This window comes from Orcinus orca, chromosome 12, assembly GCF_937001465.1.
Source record: "Orcinus orca chromosome 12, mOrcOrc1.1, whole genome shotgun sequence".
In the NCBI taxonomy this organism is placed as follows: domain Eukaryota; kingdom Metazoa; phylum Chordata; class Mammalia; order Artiodactyla; family Delphinidae; genus Orcinus; species Orcinus orca.
Window position 1 is genome coordinate 6,884,698 of NC_064570.1, and position 20,037 is coordinate 6,904,734.

Sequence of the window (20,037 nt, forward strand, 5' to 3'; positions counted from 1 at the left end):
CACTCCATCATCCCTGGGACCTTAGCCTCCGAACTTGGCTACTAATTGCTTCAAGGGACCAAAAATGTCTTGGTCTCATTCCTCCTGTTCCCTGGCCCAGGCTCCTCATGGCTGGATTCCCATGACACTGGGCTCTCCTCATGCTTCTTGGAAGTTTAGAGTTTTCCAGCTCCTACCACTCATTCGTTTTACAAACGTCTGTCCGTCCTGCCTACGCGACAACTGCTCTGCTAGCCCTGGCATTATAAACAGGATTAATTCTGGGAGAATGTGAGGTCTGTGCTGAGCATTTCAGGGTGACTGGGTGCTCCGAGAGTGAAGAGAGCAGGAGAAAGGAGGAGGGGCGGCCCCAGGCAGGTGTGGTCCTACAGGTGTGCAGGGACCCCTCCTTCTGGGTCCCCTACCCTCACCCCTCAAATTAACTCTTTGAATTTCTGCTCTTTTATCCCAGTCTTCTTTTCCACAATAATCACATGGGATTTGAGTTGACATGAATCTGAAGGGGCGCACCCTGTCCAGATGGGAGTCTGCAGCAGGCTGCACCGTAGTTCAGGAGGGAGGTCAGGAACGGGGGAGGGATTTTTCCAAGCTGTTAGCAGAGAGGTGAGAGACTAGCCTGATGTTAGAACCACTGCCTGAAGAGGGAATGGAATGCGAGGGGCGGAAAGGCAAATGCCACTGTGGCCAAACCCCAACCCAACCCGGGGCTCTTCTCTGGGAGTTCCTGCAGACTTGCATCCTTGGACACTTCAGCACATGACTCTGGGCTGTTGTCCTCCAGGTCTTTTGTTCTCCACAAGCATCATCTCTCCTACTGAGCTGTAAACGCCTTGAACTGGGCGCCTGGCATGCGACAAACAGACAGTGACCACCTACTATGTTCCAGACACTGGATCTGGGGGAAACAAGGATGAATAGGATTCAAATCCTCTTCATTTAGAAGAGGGGATAAGTGAGAATAGTTTCATATAGAGAGACAAACATTTCATAGAGGAATATAAGGAGGAGACAGTACTGGAGAGAAAAATACCCTGACCTTTTTTGGACTGAGGCTGTGGAGAGAGGGGTGGGAACAGGTATGTTCCCAAGGCACCTATAAAACTGCCTAACACACAGTAAAGGTTTGACAAGCTGCAAAGCCTCCAAAGACAAACATCTCTAAGATGTGCCCGTGGGAGTGCCACCAACACTGTTAGCACCTTTCCAAAGCTGACCCTGACCGGAGTTGCCTGGGGTTGGGCCCAAGCATTCAAGGGAAGCGTTCGTCTCCCCTGCTGCGCTAGCAAGCCGAAGGACGCCCACAGGCATATGGGACAAATTGGGTTCAAACTGCCATATGGCTTGAATCTCACATTTTGACTGGCAGAGTGTAACCGTTTTTACAGAGTCTAGTGCCTTTCTACAGATTGTAAATGATAAGGTCACAAGGATTAGAGACCAGTTAAAAATTAGAGAAGACATATGCTATGCATTTTACTAACGAATGGCCATATTCAAACATGTTCACTGATGAGTGGCAATATTTGAAAGTGGTGTTGAATTTGATCCTCTGTGACCATTGCTCCTTTTCTGGAAGGAACCAAATGCCCCATAAGGTTTGGGAAACGCTGACTGGAAAGCAAAATTGAGCCGGCCTTGTAAGATGTTAAAGGGAATTTTCAGTTAGATGCAGAAATTTACCTGCCAAGAAGTTTGTTTAGAGCAACAAGGATGCTGTGAACATCATCATCAAACACTTGCAAGAGTCCCAGCTTGCAGCTCAATCCTACTTTGGCCTTTGGAAACAAGGGGAGCAGTGAAGTGAGGGAGGGGGCTGGGGATGTGGAGGGTGGGATGGGGGCAGCACCCCGGGAATCCTTCTTTAAAACGGTTACAGCGGGCTTCCCTGGCGGCGCAGTGGTTGAGAGTCCGCCTGCCGATGCAGGGGACGCGGGTTCGTGCCCCAGTACGGGAGGATCCCACATGCCGCGGAGCAGCTGGGCCCGTGAGCCATGGCCGCTGGGCCTGCGCATCTGGAGCCTGTGCTCCGCAACAGGAGAGGCCACGACAGTGAGAGGCCCGAGCACTGAAAAAAAAAAAAAAAAAAAACGGTTACAGCAAGAGAGAGTGAGACAGGAAGCGTGGAGGCTTGGGGAGAGAGGATCGCTGCCATCAGTCACACCTGTCACACTCGCCCAGGGTCCCTGCCCGTTGCTGTCATTGCTGTCCTCCTGGCAGGGCAGCGGCAGTGGCGCTGAGTCTACTCTACTCAGAGCTAAGGCCCAGGACACAGCCTCGGGCAACTGAAGGTGCCGCTCCCTTGTCTCCTGTTTCCTTCTCCTTCACCTGGACCTCCAGTTTGTTGGCTGTCAGTGTTTAAAGCCACCGAAGCCAAAATTCACTTCGAGGCCTTTTCCCGCCAGCAGCAGGGGGAGCAGGGAAGTGATGGAGGGCCGGCTGCAGGCCCCTCTTGACCTTGGTTCAGCCGTCTGGACAGGACTCAGAAGTGACTGGGAGTTATTTCTCTGGCCAGGAGCACGTCTTTGCAGAAATCCAACATGGATAAAAAGGCCTTAGCAGAAGTGCTGTGAGTTAGAGATTCTTTTGTTTTGGTTGGGTTTGACAAAGGCCCTGATTGGTGACAGCACGCTGGAGGGGAGGAGGGGCAGGTCATCCCTCACACACCTCACTGCAGGGCCTGGGACCCGCGCACACTCCACGAGAGCAAGCTCGCAAAAGCAATCCAAATGTAAACTTCCCACACCCTTCGATCCAGCTATTTCACTTCTAGAAATTCATCCTACAGATTTCCTTTCACACGTGCAAAATGACCTATGGAGAAGGACGTTCCCCGCAGCTTTGTTTATAATGGCAAAATATTGGAAAGGGCCTAAATGCTCGTCCGTAGGGTGCTGTTAAATGAATTCCGATACATCTATCAACCTGTATATCGTGTGGCTGTTGAGGGAGAATTCAGCTGTTCAGCGTTGCTCAGCGGGCACTGATATGGGACAGGCCGTAATGTGTTAAATGAATTCCGATACATCTATCAACCTGTATATCGTGTGGCTGTTGAGGGAGAATTCAGCTGTTCAGCGTTGCTCAGCGGGCACTGATATGGGACAGGCCGTAATGTGTTAAATGAAAAAGCAAGGTGCAGAGCGCGTTACACAAAGCAATATTCTGTCTACCATCTTTAGTCTCAAAATAGCTTGTATATATGCAGGTGAGAGTGATTGTCCCTGGGAAGCTTTGTGAGCTGACCGAGGAGGAAGGGAGACTTATTTTTCACTATTTGCCTTTTGCACCTTTTGAATTTGTGCTGTGCGCATGTATTATTCACTCAAAAAATATATAAACCATTTTTTAAAACCCAGACTATGTGAATTGTATCCCGATAAAGCTGTTTTTGTTGTTGTTGTTTTTTTTGCGGTACGCCGGCCTCTCACTGCTGTGGCCTCTCCCGTTGCGGAGCACAGGCTCCGGATGCGCAGGCTCAGCGGCCATGGCTCACGGGCCCAGACGCTCCGCGGCACGTGGGATCCTCCCGGACCGGGGCACGAACCCGTGTCCCCTGCATCGGCAGGCGGACTCTCAACCACTGCGCTACCAGGGAAGCCCGATAAAGCTGTTTTTGAGCAAGGAAAAATAAATGGTCAAGAAGCATTTTTAAGTTTGAAAAAACTGTAAATATTTTAAAGTAGGAAATAAGTTCAAATATTTTTGTCTCTGATTATACATTGGACAGTTCAATTCCCAGGAGTATCATCACCAGACGCACCACCCACACAGTTCAGAGCATTTATTAGGCGCCTGTCTTAACTTAAGTTTCTCTGTTGAAAGTAGGTTCGCAGGTATGGTCTCTTGTATGAGCTCATCTTCTCTAATAGGTTCTGAGACAGATGGTAATAAAGCTTCTCATTAGATCATACTCACAGTAAGTGTATAAATTAAGACTCTGCACAACCAAAAGACTGAATGGATACATACTTGTACTTGACTGAGATCATGATGCCGTAGGAAAAGGGAATTTTCAGAGTTCTTTTGAGAACTCCCGTGAATGGAAATTAAACCAAGGAGAGTAAGGGGCTTTTCATGGTAGCAAACCTAAAACAAAAATAATTCAGGGGACGGGGTAGGGAGGGAGTGTAGAGGTCACAGTATTTTGTGGGAACATAGATGGCATTGTGTAACCATCTTTGATGATTTGTACAGAATTTGAAAAATACAAAAGAGTTCAGCTACTGAGCTCTATCCAGCTTCCTTGAAATTATTTCTTCTTAGCCATTTGGAGATTGCATGTAAAAGATTGTTGTAGTCTGTTTGCGTTTAGAGCGTGGCACAGTTTAAGACTGCTTCCCACCGTGAGATTCTGTGATTCTAAGATGTTGTGTACTTGAAAGGAAATAACCTGACTTTCTTCCTTTCGAACTTGTGTCTTAGCGCGTTATAATCTAACACCATTTCCGTTCTGTGGCACTGTCTTGTCAGAACCAGTTTTCCATATATCGGTGGCTAGCCACCCCGTGGGGAGCCTCCCTCTTTTGATAGACTATTTTTAACACACTGGGGCTGAATCTCATGTATCACTGCTGCCATCTTCTGGAAAGTCACACACCTAAAAGAAAAGTATTCATCTAGTCCCAAAGAAGTACAAATGTGTGCGTCATGGTTTTGATGTTTCCCTTGAATATAGTAAGGGGTCCTGAGATGATATTTGATTCTCTCCTGTTCTTTTAACACAGAACTTCAGAGCTGTGGAGGAAAAATAAATGGCACATAATAAAAAGCTTTTATAATAGATGCTGTCGTGATAGAAAACAAGCACAAAGAACTTTGGGCTTTTCACATAGAGATCATTCACCTTTGAGGGTCAGACCTTATCTTGAGGCTCATCGCTTGTAGGTGCCGATGGGCTCTCACCTTTACTGATAACAACCGACAATGCGTGTTCTGAGTGCATTGGAGGCTGTTCATTTCATCCCTTTTTATGCTTCCGAAGAGAAAATATACATACATATCCTTTTGAATGTCTCCATTATGGGCGTCCGGGAAATCAAACTCAAACATGAATCAAATGACTTGTCTACTGACATGATACTGAATGATAAACGTGACAGGCAGTTCATTTAGCTGCATGGTAGTGTGGGATTTCCTAAGGGGAGTGACAGTGACGGCACCTCTGCGTGTACAAGAGGAACGAGGGGTCAGTATCCCTTTCTCTGCTGCCGTTATGGGGAGCTGACAAGCTTGGTGCTTCCCACGAGGTCCTCAGTTTCACTCAGGCCTTCACAGAACAACAGCAATTATTAGTATATTGAGAATTGCTTTAATTAACAAGGTGCTTTACTATCACCTTACTTTTCTATAGAATTTTTTTGCTCATAAAACATTGTAACTCCATGAGAAAACCATTTCTCCTATTTACTAGGTGCCAGAAGCTGGGTTAAATATTAATTATCTTATTATTTCTTCTTTACAGATGCAGGAAACTAAAGCAAAGAGATGTTAGGGTCACACAGATAATAAATGGTAGAGAAGGGCCTCTGAGTCCAGGTCTCTCCGACTTCAAAGGCTTTACTTTTAAACACTAAATTGTATCTGCGTTTTTAAAATACAAATATCACTGTATGATTTCGTGAATTACAATATGCTATTCTTTTACATGTTGTCCAAGTCCAAGATTTTATTCACCCAAAATAAATACTCAACACATATTAACCGCAAGGCAAAAATATGACTTGAATGGTAAGAACAGTTTGGCTATTACTTATTAGAAAAAAAAGTATCTTATTGAACTTATCCTTTATTGAATAGTTGTCTTAAAATTGTACACTTCATCTTAGGCATTTAGGATGAGCTAATTACTACAGGTAAGTGAGAAGTTTGGCACCAACCAGACAGGCCGCTGCGCCAAAGAGAAAAATGTATTGGATCACCAGGTTCACTGTCAGATAAAGGGAAGCCGTCACACTGTTGGGAGTGATTAACTTGTTCCTGGTGTTGACTTCTAAGACGCATTGTCCTGTGGGTACTCGGGATTAAAAGCAAACGGGGAGAGAATTCCTTCTCGGTCCACTCATTAGGACTCCGTGCTCTCATTGCCAGGGGCCCGGGTTCGATCCCTGGTTGGGGAAATAAGATCCCAGAAGCCACGCAGCACAGCCAAAACAAGGGGCGGGGGGAGATTTAAATTACAATTTTTCAAATAACGTAGACAATTCAAAAGTTGTCTTTGCAAAAGAATAACTGACCTAGTATAAATAAACTGACCTAGTAAAACTTCTGTAGGAGCTTAGCTGTGTCAACCAAGGTTTCACCAGAGAGACAGAACCAGTAGGAGATAAATGTAAATATAGATTATCTAGGCATGCTCAGCTGTCCCCATAGATCTATAGATATATAAAGAGATATCTATAGATATAGCTATAGTAGATATCTAGTATATATTTATATATAAATATCTCTATGTCTAATATATCTGTATCTATAGAGAGAGATTGATTGCAAGGAATTGGCTTACGTGATTATGGGGATTATGGGGTTACCTAGGCAAGTCCCAGATCCACAGGGCAGGATGCCAGGAAGGGCAGGCTGGAACTCTGTTGTCCACAGGTGAACTCTCTTCTTGAGGAAGCTTCAGGTCTGCTCTTAAAAACCTTTCAACTAATTGAATCAATCCCACCCAGATCATCTAGGACTGTCTCTCTTCACTGAGAAACCTACATTAGTGTTTGGTTGAATAGACTATAGCCAAGTTGGCACATAAAATTAACATCACAGGCACTAAGGTAGTACAGTCCATAGATACTGCTTTTTAATCATATGTAATAAGGAGATAGAGTTTACAGAACCAATAGAATAAGTATGTATTACTGTTATGATTTTTAAAAGGCTTTAAAAATTCTTTTTTTAAAACATGCAAAAATTATTAGCATTTGTCAGATCTATCTCAAAAGAAAATAATCCAGGTGCTCCCCTGGTGGCGCAGTGGTTGGGAGTCCGCCTGCCGATGCAGGGGACATGGGTTCGTGCCCCGGTCCAGGAAGATCCCACATGCCGCAGAGCGGCTGGGCCCGTGAGCCATGGCTGCTGAGCCTGCGCGTCCGGAGCCTGTGCTCCGCAACGGGAGAGGCCACAACAGTGAGAGGCCCGCATACCGCAAAAAAAAAAAAAAGAAAAGAATCCAGGAAAAGTATACAATATAACTGTGTGGTAGTCTCTTCCATTCAGTTAGTATTTACTCACAAGGCATCCTAAAAGAGCCTCCACAAATATGAGCCCACAGTTAATGACTAATAAACCCCTGGGGAGATGGCAGCCTTCTACATTATTGGTTAAAGCCAGACCCATGTGCCCCAGAAAGGAGACAGGCAGGTTGGCAGAGTGAATATGAAGATACTGGAGCCAGATGTTTTCTCCTCAAGCTCTTTGCAAATACCTGTGCCCCTAGGAGTTTTTGCAAACAGACCCAAAACATTATCTCAAGGAGTTTTGTATCTGCCTAAGTCAGACTTCCCCAAATTTCCTCTGTTCACCATGCCCCTAGTGGCTTGGTAAATTTTTCCTGGTGCTTCTAGGCCAAAAGAAACGCGTAACATTCTGTTTATTAAATAATTAGGTCCACATAACATAAGTAAGAATTAATGTCTTAACAACTTCATAGCCATTTGAAAAACTAGTTCACATAAATTGAAAGAAACAAATATTTTTATTTCATTCTTAAATAACTACATCTCCTGATCCAAAGAGATGCTCACCTGGCAGCTGTCTTTCTTATCACAGTAACCTCCAAAAGTCCCGCTTTGCAAAAACATGATGTCAGCAAAAGGAGGGTAGCACAATCTACATTAACACCATGAACAGCCTTGAGTTAGTAATTCACAGTGTCCAACAGATGCTGAGTATCACTGTGCTTTTCCTCAAAAATTTAAAAGATCCCACTCCACCCCTGTGAGTTTGTTGTGACACCCCAGGGCTCCTTGGTACACAGTTTGAGAACTGAAGTCCTAAGCATTTGTACAAGTACCTGGTTGACAGTCTTGTGTTCTGGATAACTTAATTAAAAACCTGAACTTTCAGTAATGTATATATGTCGATGCTACTCTCACTTTGCCCCAGCTTCCCCCTCCCACCCCGCGTCCTCTGAATGTAAAATAGATAGCTAGTGGGAAGCAGCAGCGTAGCACAGGGAGATCAGCTCCGCGCTTTGCGATGACCTATAGCGGTGGGATAGGGAGGGTGGGAGGGAGGCTCAAGAGGGAGGGGATAAGGGGACATATATATGCATATGGCTGATTCACTTTGGTGTACAACAAAAACTAACATAGTATGGTGAAGCAATTATACTCCAATAAAGATATATTAAAAAAAAAAAAAGCCAACACTGAACCCCCCCCAAAAAAACCCTGAACTTTTTTTAGATCAAATCAGACCTTCTAGATAGTTCCTCATTTTGTACGAGACAGATTTATTTAACTAGGAAGCCCATGGCACAATGTATCTAAATTTAAGTTATACTGTCTGAATAGGAGCAAATTAGCAAGTGCATTAACGCTAAATTATCACCAACACATTTTTTCAGCTTTCTCTTGCCTTTTGCCATACTGAAGTGGTGAGGGTTTAATTTTTTTTTTTTTTTTTGGGTTCGCGAGCCTCTCACTGTTGTGGCCTCTCCCGTTGCGGAGCAACAGGCTCCAGACGCGCAGGCTCAGCAGCCATGGCTCACAGGCCCAGCCGCTCTGCGGCATGTGGGATCCTCCCAGACCGGGGCACGAACCCGTGTCCCCTGCATCGGCAGACGGACTCTCAACCACTGTGCCACCAGGGAAGCCTGAGGGTTTAATTTTTATAGGCTCTTCCTTTTCTGTTTATATATATATATATATATATATATATATATATATGGTCTATTCTTTGTAGTACTGGTATGAAAGGGAATTTAATGTCTTTGTGTCAGGAAAGTCCTATTTATTCTGACAAACTGATCAACCTCCAGAGTGTTCCTCTACCATGAAACTGATTTTATATCTCATCCCCGAGCTAATAAGATGGGAAACATTTTCCCTGTCACACCAAGAGATCAGACTTGCTTCCATGAAAAGCAGTGGGGTGAAATCACACAGTGAGCTCTTCTCAATGATTGAACCATTCAGTTCACAGTTTTTCAACATAAGACCAGAGTGATGGGTCTGAGACGAACCCAAAGATGAGCAGATACATTTAAAAAAAAAAAAAAGCCTTAAGAAAGGACTCTAGGATCCAATTCATTCACTGTTCACCGGATTAGCTGTCAGTTCAGGGAAAATTAAAATGTCAGAAATTAAAACCTGGTGGTCTTGGTGATTTGTGTAATGACATCCTGACACATACCCCCTCTCCCACCAACATGAACCTTTAAGGAAAGTTTATATCCCACAAAACGTGGGCTCATTCTCTTTGCTGTGAGAAGAAATAAGCGATGACACTCTGAAAGTGCTGGTGAGAAGAGAGATGGTGACATAGCTGTAGAAGAGGCCTTTTCCTGATAAAATACTTGTCTTTCTTGCTTGTTATGCCCTGAGATTAAAATGATCTTCAGATGAGTTGTTAAAACAGGAAATTGACCATGGGGACAGAGGAGAAGTTGTTTCTGTGGTGGAGACAACGTGAAGGGAAAAAATGTCTTGGGGACTTCCCTGGTGGCGCAGTGGTTAACAATCCGCCTGCCAATGCAGGGGACACGGGTTTGTACCCCGGTCCGGCAGGATCCCACGTGCCGCGGAGCGGCTGGGCCCGTGAGCCATGGCCGCTGAGCCTGCGCGTCTGGAGCCTGTGCTCCGCAGCGGGAGAGGCCACAACAGTGAGTGGCCCGTGTACCGCAAAAAAAAAAAAAAAAAGTAATTTGGCACACAAACCATCACCCAAGTAAGAGGCAGGGCTAGAATGAGCTTGGAGAAGAAAAACATGTGACCAGACGCAACCAGCAAGCCCCTCTCTAACCCGCATGTGTTCTCCTGCAGTTCGTCTTTTGCCGGGACTGTAAGGAACCGTACCACGAAGGTGAATGCAGTGCCCTGTTCGAAGCCTCAGGAACAGTTACTCAGGTAGAGTACCCTCTTCCTTCCTCAAAGCAGGGCTCAGGCTATGGGGATGAGAGCTGTTTCCTGGAGACCATCGAAGGTTCCAATCTGAAAACATCAGGGCCAGCTTAGTAGCCTACAGCCATGGTGATGGGACTCTGGACTCCCCGCCATCAGTCCCTCCAGAACCACTTCCTTCCTCCGGGCGAGCTGTAGACTTCCCAGTGGCCATGTGTGGTGTGTTGGTACTTCCATGAGAGTTTTATCCCAGAGGTAAGTGGATTAGGAATAAGGTATCTTAGCATGATCAGAGGAGTCTTTAGAAAAGAGAGAAAACCACTCAGCAACCTCTCCATCAGGGAAATCAATACTAGCTTCACATTATTTTTTTTCAAAAGTGCCTTTGTTTAAACTCTTTGGTGAAAACTATCTCCATGAATGGAGTGGTAGAAGTATTGCAGTATTATACGATGCAAGGATATCATTGTTTTTTTAGCAATATCGTTACCGAACTCAGGTCCAGCTGCTCACCGCTGGAAAATCAATACCCAAGAGGCAGTTGTTGGTAGAAAGGAAAATCGTTTTTAATCGGAAAGCCGGCTGTCTGGGTAGATGGTAGACTCGGTGTCCCCAGAAAACCATGTCTGAAGAGTCTGCTTGGCCATGAAAGTTTTTAAAGGGGAGAAGGGAAGTAATCTCAGCTAATCATTGAGATGGGGGGTTAGAGTCGTCACCACCACCCACCCCCCCCCACACCCCCCACACCCCCCACTGCATGCAGGCTTGTTGACTTCTTGTGATCTTTCTTTGGATGCTATCTTGTTCACACAGTCTGTTCACAGAGTTTGTTCAAGAGATTACTGAAAGGGAAGCTAGGGAAAAGATCGGGTCATGGGTTACATATTCTTCATTTCTGCTTCTTTGATCCATGGAAAGAACCAACAGGTTAGGCAAGGTATTGTGTGATCAGAAGATTTGATAGGTGTGCTAGGGCCAGAGATGAGCAGAGCTTGGGGGCGCCTGGTTTAAAAGTTAGTTACAATGTAGCTTTGCTAAATTGACGGACGAGAAAAGGGGTTTCCTGCAAAGAGCTGCTTAAAATATCATGGACTGTGCTAAACTGTATTTCAGTCTTGATTAGGTAAAGAACATGTTTACTGAGCCTTACTCTCTGAAGTGCTGTAACAGGCTTAGGGAAATGCAAATATATTTTCTTTTATTTATTAATTATGATCAACCAAACCTTAGGGGAAAGGAGTAAAAACTTCAACACAGTTGATGAATTTGCTCATTATTTTTCTCCTGATAGAGATGTTAACAAGGGTATAAACACCAAATCTACCCAGATAAATCCTTTAGTCATTTTATTGACAGGAACCCCATAAATAGACAGAGAAGTTCCAGAACATTTTAATTTCACAGTTGAGAATTTTAAGTATCGCGGAACGCTCCAAAATGAGAGCATAAAGAAGTGAATCCTTGTAAGGTATTCTGTGGATGTATTTACTCAGTATTAGCATAACTAAAGAAACATAATGAGTGAATTCAGGTCTTCTCAGCTGCTCCTAAAATACTGACCCTGAGCATTGAGAGATTTAGGGCTGAACTGCATTTCTATGCCACACGCTCTTCTTGTTGACTTATTGTAGCTCTGGGCACCCAGATGCAAGCTCTCTGGGTCCTGATGTCAGGAATAATAATGACCCTGAGACGCGCCCCCTTGCCTCAGGGCCAGAAGGGTTAGACCAGAACAAAGGCTGCTACTGTGGGAGATGGGTGTGATCCAGCAGTTTACACGCATATGTTCATATGACAATAGACCTGGACAAAGCCTTCCAAGAAGGGGTCCCCTAACATCTATTTACTTGAACACAGTAGCAGTAAGGTGAAGAAGAGTGTTGCTTAACCAAAAGCTGTCCAGCGCCTGACGCACTCAATAATCCCCTTCATTCTTCTTTCAAGAGGAACTAACCAACCTTGGTGTTAATGATTAAGGTAGCCCAAATTTAAAAAAAGAAAAGAAACTCAGAAATATGGGAAAAAGAGAGTTAGAGCTGGCCCTGAGTACAGATGACCAGTATCAAGGGGCCTGTATCTGCACACACCATCAATCAGCAGGTGTTAAATCGAGCATTTCTACTGGCCAGACATCCTGCTAGACTCTCTGAAGAAATGTAGATAAGTACATTTATCTTCAGAGGGGAGCCACAGGGGAGACTTACAGGAAAATAGATAATGATCGTAATATGCTAAAACAAAGTTTAGTGAATATAGCTTTGTACAGTGTTTCCCTAGGAAAGTCATGGAGGGTGGGTCAGAGTTTGTCAAGAGAACAGTGGGGTAGGGATGACAGGGAACATTCCAGCAGAGGGCACTGAATGGACAAAGGTACAGAGGCAAGATTCTCTCCAGCTACCGTGTGTTCTGTCCATCCCTACATCCCCAGGCTCAAGACAGTATCTGGTGCACAGACATTTAGTGGATGTTTGTTAAGTGATGGTGGTGTCGACTGAAGAAAAACACACAACCTAAAAGTTGTGAGTTAAGTTTATTTGAGGACCTTACTGAGGACTCTAGCCGGGAGACAGCCTCTCAGCTCTGAAGAGGTAATGGAGGAGCCAGGATATATAGGGGTTTGTGCTGAAAAAAACAAACAACAACAACAAAAAAACATGTAGTCAAACATCAAAAGATTACTGCTAATCAAACAAAGCAGACCTCTCAAGTTAATGATTTTAGTGCTTTTCTATGTATGGGAAGCTACAAGAGTCCGGGCTCTGAAATTATTCCTTCGATATGCATCTTAACTACCTAGGGTCAGTATCCAGAACACAGAACGTTTCCTGATTTTCTGCATCCTGAATTCCCCTCAAGGTCTACTGTGTGGGCAGCTGCAGTGGCCAGTGGCTTGATTTCGGGCAACATTTGCTCTTTGCTGGAATGGCAGGCAACACTCCCTTTCCACAGTGGCATCTATAAAGAAAAAGACATTATTTCATTAATTCAATAGTATTAAACACCTGTAGTGGGTTAGGCTTGTTTCTAAACTCTGGGGATTAAGTCCCTGCTCTCATGGAGTTTATGTTATTTTATTAGATGCCGCAAGGCTTCTAATTGCACACACAATATGATAGGAATTCAGAGGAGGAATCTTTAATTCAAGACAGGGTTATCCAAGAGAGAATTCAGGAAGAGACGATCCTGCAACAAGACCTCTCTGAAATGAGCCTCCTTCCGGCCTAGAGCTCGGATAACTGGACCAGCCTCACAGTTCTCTTATTTGAAAACAAAGCGAATGGACCCACCAAACTGGAAAAGTCTGCTGGTTCACTACTGCCTGAGAACAGAAGGCAACTAGCGTTTGGGGGTTTTGCTGCCATTTTTTCCTAAGTCTCTGATCCATTCAGGGTCCTCAGAAGAGACTGTAACTGAGGGGTCGTGGATGACCTACAGTGGTGGGAAAGGGTCACAAGAACCAAAATCGATGTGGAGGGCCTAGGAGTCCAGCATGGGGGAACCATGACTGCGCCAGGCCTGAAGGGACAAGAGGAGGAAATGGCGTAACACGGGGACCAACCTCAAGAGCTGGAACCATGGAGGAGCTCTGACAGGAGGTGTAATCGTGGAGAGTCCAGCGTTGCCAGAAGCAGACCCAAAGCCGGAGGGGAGTGAGGACCAACACCTTGACTTCTCCCACTCACCCTCTGGTCTCTTGCAAACGTCTCCCATTGGCCACACCCAACTGAAAGCCAGCCATAAGGGACCCAAGGGACACAGCCCACCGGATTCAGCCTTCCACTTCCTTCCTCACACAGAGCAGAGGAGAGAAAAGAACACAGAATAACCTGTATATCCTCTATGGACTGGTTTACCACGTCTCTGGTTTCCTCATTTCAACAAGAGCTACTCTTGGACACGGAGAAGGATGAACCAACCCAACAAGCTATTTCATCAAACTGAAAGAGCCAATTCCGTTTGGCAAGAGAATGAAGGGTTTTTATTTTCATAGAGCCAGTTTATTTTCTGTTCCCTACATTTCTCCCAAACAGCAGTGATCTCCAAATGGATGACCTCTGCAATCCCACTTAACTGAAATATTTGAAAGGGTGGCACTCCACACACCTAACAGTAAAAATCTAATTGCAGCCTCCCTTCCTGGAACGGAAGGCTTCAGGTGCCTCCTCGTGTCTGAATTTTGCTAAGACATCAAAATGCCCACATTAGCCTTCTTCAAATTTCCTTTCAATTCAATTCATTTGTAAGGTTTTTCCTTTCAGCCGTCTGTGGCTACTCTCCACCGTTCTCACTCTAAAGCTGAGCGGTTTCTGACATTATCCAGCCAGACAAGCCCATGTCTCCCAGGGCCCAATCAGGATTTTCCCATAAGTTAAGCTGCTTGACCCTAATCTTAATGCATTTTTTGATTAATGCAACATTTTTTTTTAAAAGCAAACTCAAAAATTGGTTTTAAATTGGTTTTAAAATATTGAACAAGCTTGCAGTTGAAACTGCTGGGGGTTTGGGGAATCAGTGACAGAAGATCAATCCGTCACGGGCTAATGAGAGTCCAGCCCCATTTGCTTCTTCTTGCTGGAGCCGGGTTGTTCTCCTGCACGTATTCCCCCTGGAGGCTTTCTAATAAGTAAACACTTGCTCTTGTAAACCACATGAATTGATTCATTCTCCCAGGGCTTCTAAGTAGTTGACATGACTCCTCCTATTCCACAAGAAGGCAACAGAGACCTCCAGAGTTTTCATGCTGTTGTCCAGAACCACAAAGGAGATTATTCTCATTGTCTGCACCTGATCAGAGTAGTTTGGGAACAGTGACTGCTCTCTCTGATGAATAAATCCGCAGCATCTAACGGGAGTGTGCCACCCCTGCCTGCCTGGTGTCTGCTCGACCTCCAAGACCCAGATCGTAAGACAGGTCCTCCATGAGGCCGCCTGCCCACCCCACTACCTCCTCCAAGCTCTCAGACTATGCCACATACCTCTGCTGTACATTCTTCACATGGAAATGTTGTTTCCCTATATCTTCACTAAAATTCTGAACTTTCTTAGTGCAAGGTTTGTACCTGTTTTGTCTTTATAACCCCCAGTGCCTAGCACGTAGGGACACTCATTAAATGTTAGTGACAGCTCCCGCTTTCCTCGCCATGCATCCGTCCTCACCGTGAGGCTGGGAGAGCATGCTACAGGAATGCGTGGGGAGGAGTAGATCAAGATGGTGACATGGGGGCTTCCCTGGTGGCGCAGTGGTTGAGAGTCCGCCTGCCGATGCAGGGGACACGGGTTCGTGCCCCGGTCCAGGAAGATCCCACATGCCGCGGAGCGGCTGGGCCCGTGAGCCATGGCCGCTGAGCCTGCGCGTCCGGAGCCTGTGCTCCGCAACGGGAGAGGCCACAACAGTGAGAGGCCCGCGTACCGCAAAAAAAAAATATATATATATATTGGACTAAATCTTCTCAAATCCTGCCACTGCTTTATCAAATCAGTTTAGATAATAATCTAAATCATTTGTTGTCACCTCAGCCATCTTCACAGCTTCTTCACCAGGAGTAAATGCCACCTCCAGAAACAACTTTATGGGAAGTCCCTGGTGGTCCAGTGGTTAGGCCTCGGCGCTTTCACTGCCAGCCAGGGAACAAAGATCCTGCAAGCCGCACGGCCAAGAAGAAGCAAAGAAACAACGTTATTTGCTCATCCCTAAGAAGCAAGTTCTTATCCATAAAGTGTTATCATGAGACTGCAGCAAGTCAGTCACATCTTCAGGCTCCACTTCTAATTCTAGTTATCTTGCTATTTCCACCACATCTGCAGTTATTTCCTTCACTGAAGTCTTGAACCCCTCAAAGTCACCCACGAGTGTTGGAATCAAACTCCTGTTAATGTTGATATTTTGACCTCTTCCAATGAGTCATGAATGTTCTTCATGGCATCTGAAATGGTGAATCCTTTCCAGAGGTCTTCAATATACTTTGCCAAGATCCACCAGAGGAATCACTATCGATGGCAGGTATAGCCTTATGAAATGTATTTCTTAAATAATAAGAATTGAAAGTCAAAATGACTCTTTGATCCATGGACTGCAAGATGGGTGTTGTCTCAGCAGGCATGAAAACAGCATGAATCTCACTGTACTTCTCCATCAGAGCTCTTGGGTGACCAGGTGCGTTGTCAGAGAGCAGTAATATCTTGAAAGGAACCTTTTTTTCTGAGCAGTAGGTCTCAACCATGGGCTTAAAATATTCAGTAAACTATGTTGTAAACAGATGTGCTGTCATCCGGGCTTTGTCGTTCTGTTTATAGAGCACAGGCAGAGTAGACTGAGCGTAATTCTTAAGGGTCCCAGGATTTGGGGAACGGTAAATGAGCATTAGATTCAACCTAAAGTCGCCAGGTGCATTCGCCCCTAACAAGAAAGCCAGCCTGTCCTTTGACGCTTTGAAGCCAGGCATTGACTTCTAACTCTGAAAGTCCTAGATGGCATCTTCTCCCAAGATAAGACTATTTCACCTGCTGTTTAGCGTAGCATGAATTATCTCAGCTGGATCTTCTCGATAACCTGCTGCAGCGTCTCCATCAGCACTTTCTGCTTCACCTTGTGCTCTGATGTGATGGAGATGGCTTGTTTCCTTAACCCTCATGAGCCAACCTCTGCCAGCTTCAGACATTTCTTCTGCAGCTTCCTCACCTCTCTCAGCCTTCACAGAACTGAAGAGAGTCAGGGCCTTTCTCTGGATTAGGCTTTGGTTTAAGGGAATGTTGTGGCTGATTTGATCTGTCCAGACCCCGCAAACTTTCTTCATATCAGCAGTAAGGCTACTGCACTTTCTTATCGTTCATGTGTCCACTGGAGCAGCACTTTAAATTTCCTTCAAGAGCTTTTCCTTTGCGTTCACAGCTTGACGAAACGTTTGGTGCAAGAGGCCTGGCTTTCGGCCTGTGTCGGCCTTGGACACGCCTTCCTCACTGAGCTTAACCACTTCTAGCTTTTGATTTAAAGCGAGAGACTTACAACACTTCCTTTCATTTGAACACTTAGAGGACACTGTAGGGTTATTAATTGGCCTGATTTCAGTATTGTTGTGTCTCAGGGAATAAGGAGGCCCAAGGAGAGGGGGAGAGACACAGGGGAGTGCCCGGTCTGTGGAGCAGTCAGGGCACACACAACATTTATCGCTTAAGTTGGGAGTCTTATATGGGCGCGGTTCATGGGGCCTCAGAAAAGTTACAATAGTAACATCAAAGGTCACTGATCACAGATCACCGTGATAAATACACCAATGATGGAAAAGGTTGAATTACTGTGGGACAAATGTGACAAAATGTGTGACAAAAAGTGACACAAAGACACGAAGTGAGCCAGTGCTATTGGGAAAGTGGCGCTGACAGACTTGCTTGAGGCGCAGTTGCCACGAACCTTCAATCTGTAAAAAGCACAGTGTCTGTGGAGCGCAACAAAGGGAAGCACAATACAATGAGGTATGCCTGTACGGCTATACGCTGCACAGCCACAGGGATCCAGAGATTAGCTGACTGACTCCTCTACACCAGACAAAGGAGAAAATAGCCACCTTGAAACAGGAACCCCAACTCTCAACTTCTCCTAGAGGCGCAAAGGGTTTGGACCTCACATCTAGGGCCCCAGCTGTTAAGATTCCCACCAGAAGGCCCGGCTCCCACAACAGCTAGCTCTGAAAACCAACAGGGCTTGTGTCCATGAGACCCATAAGACTGTAGCAAACAAAGAAGTGATTCTTAACAGACGCACAAGCACTCACCATGGCTATCCCCCCAGGGCTTAGCGGGGGCTACTCTTCATTGCTGTGGCTTCTCTTGTTGCGGAGCACGGGCTCTAGTCTAGGTAAACAGGCTTCAGTAGTTATGGCACGTGGGCTCAGTAGTTGTGGCTTGCGTACTTAGTTGCTCCTCGGCATGTGGGATCTTCCCGGACCAGGCGTCGAACCCGTGTTCCCTGCACTGGCAGGCGGATTCTTAACCACTGCGCCACCAGGGAAGTCCCTGTGTCAGTAATCTTTTGATTCATAAGAGAAAATAAGATTCCCACAATAAACCACTGTTCCCTCCTTCAGCCTCCTAAATTAGAAGAATAAAACCACCATTTTGCCCAGGGAAAGATAATCATAATTTACCCTTGTGTAGTACTTGGTTACAAAGCACTTTCAAATACACCATCACATGTCGAGCCTCATTACAACTTTTTGCAGTAGATTTAGATGACAGGCAAGGTAGGAGGAGGGAGAGTGACCTGCCAGGAGCCAGAGAGTTGATCATCACCAGATCAATAGTGCCTACTGGTGTCACTCTGCATTTTGAAAAAGGGAGATATGCAGGTTAATGCTGGCTGTCCCAGGGTGGCAAACTTAAATGCTAACAGGCACCAGTAATATAAACAAGCCGAGTAGGCTGGATTAAGCTCACAGGCTTCTCAATGTTTTGAGTGTAAAGATACAGTACACTTCTCGTCTAACTTTCCTATTTCAACAAAGAGAACAACAGCAGAATAGCACATCAAAGCACTAGCCTGCAAGAACAGTTACACACGGACCGCGATGGAGTCTGTGCCAGGCCAGGGTGCGCATAGCTTGTCAGTGCCACACGGCTGCGCCACTCAGGTCAGTTGTTACCGGGCAGAGATGAGGGACCCATGTCACCAGATCTCCCCAACTGATTTTTTAAGGTTTGAGTAGCTTGAAATCCATGTGTTTATGTTAAATATCCTTATTTTTAAAGGTCAAGAACTAACTTAAAAAAAAATGTAAACATCTGTCCATAGGTGGAATTGTGTCTGCAGACTCTGTGTTCCATGACTTTGAACCTTATTTCTGCTAAGTCTGAATTTCTTATAATCAATTAAAAGAAGGAAAATAGAGAGATTCAGTAAACATTTATGTACCTACTACGCACCATGCACAGTACTCGGTATTTTGGATACAGCATTAAACATAGACCAGCCTCTGATCTCATGAGGTTGATAATCTAGTGACATAGAAAAACATCTTAACAAGTAATTAAAATATTTACGTGCCAACAGCCACAAAAGGGGACGCTCAGGAAGCTATGACATCCAGGCTTCTAAGAGATTTAAAGAACTGTTCACAGGAAGAAATGAAATCTAACGCCTAAAAAATGAACTGTCCAGGCAAGGATGGCACGAAGGGCGCTTTAGGCAGAGGGACAAGATATGCAGAGTTCTAGAGATGAAAGAGAATGGCATACTCAGAGAAACGAGGGAAGCTCAGTGTGACTGCTGTGTAAGTGTTGGTGGCAGTAGCCATAGTAGGCAGCGCTCAGCAAATAAAGTCTTATGAGTCAGGTTACGGAGGTTAGAGTTAAGGGCAGTGAGAAGGCGTTAAAGGATTTTAATGAGATTGACATCATCAGATTGATGTTTTTGAAAGATCACCAGCTGTAATAGGAAAAACAGGAGGGAATCGTAATAGGTCGTGTTTTTAGGAAGCCAACTCTGAGACCCTTGAGGTTTGAGTGCAGGTACGGGAGGGCACTTTGAGGACTAGCTCTGTGCAGGGTGACGGCAAAGGGAGGGGGTGAGCTGCGGTACAGCTGCAGCAGGGGCCTCAGCCAGTCCTGTAAGGAGCTCTGGGGCTAGGATGGTCCTTCAGATTTGCTCTGCATCAAGGGGGGCAGGAGGGCAGGAGTTTACACCCCCTCACATAGACCAGTCTTTGGCTGTGAGCTCCCCTGACCCAGGAGGGAGCAGGACCTTGGGGGAAGAAGCCGCCTGCTTCAGCTGAGGGCAAGTCCTGGATAGAGACTTAGCCGAGAGCTGTGTGTTGCCAACATACCCAGCGGCCGGGGAAATAGTTGCTCTGGCCAGTTTCACAGCACTCACTACAGTCCGCCCCTTGCACTGCTGAGAGAATGAGGAAGAGACCACGGAGGTTTACAAGAGGGAAGTAAGCGGGCTGAACTACAGCTCACACCCCTGCAGCTGGGCTGCGGGTTGTGA

General features: G+C 45.5%; 1 protein-coding gene across 16 annotated transcripts in view; it reads left to right on the forward strand.

Moving 5' to 3' along the window:
* Positions 1-20,037, forward strand: part of LOC101286051 (1-acyl-sn-glycerol-3-phosphate acyltransferase delta) — a 1,414,616-nt gene that overhangs the window by 1,210,592 nt on the left and 183,987 nt on the right. For all 16 annotated transcript variants that reach the window (XR_004476317.2, XR_004476316.2, XR_004476314.2 and 13 more), the window contains one exon: positions 9,981-10,064. Coding sequence is in view for 13 of the 16 variants with exons in the window: in XM_012536387.3 (XP_012391841.2) it covers positions 9,981-10,064 (84 nt within the window). In the remaining 3 variants the exon portion in view is untranslated. The remainder of the gene's footprint in view (positions 1-9,980; positions 10,065-20,037) is intronic.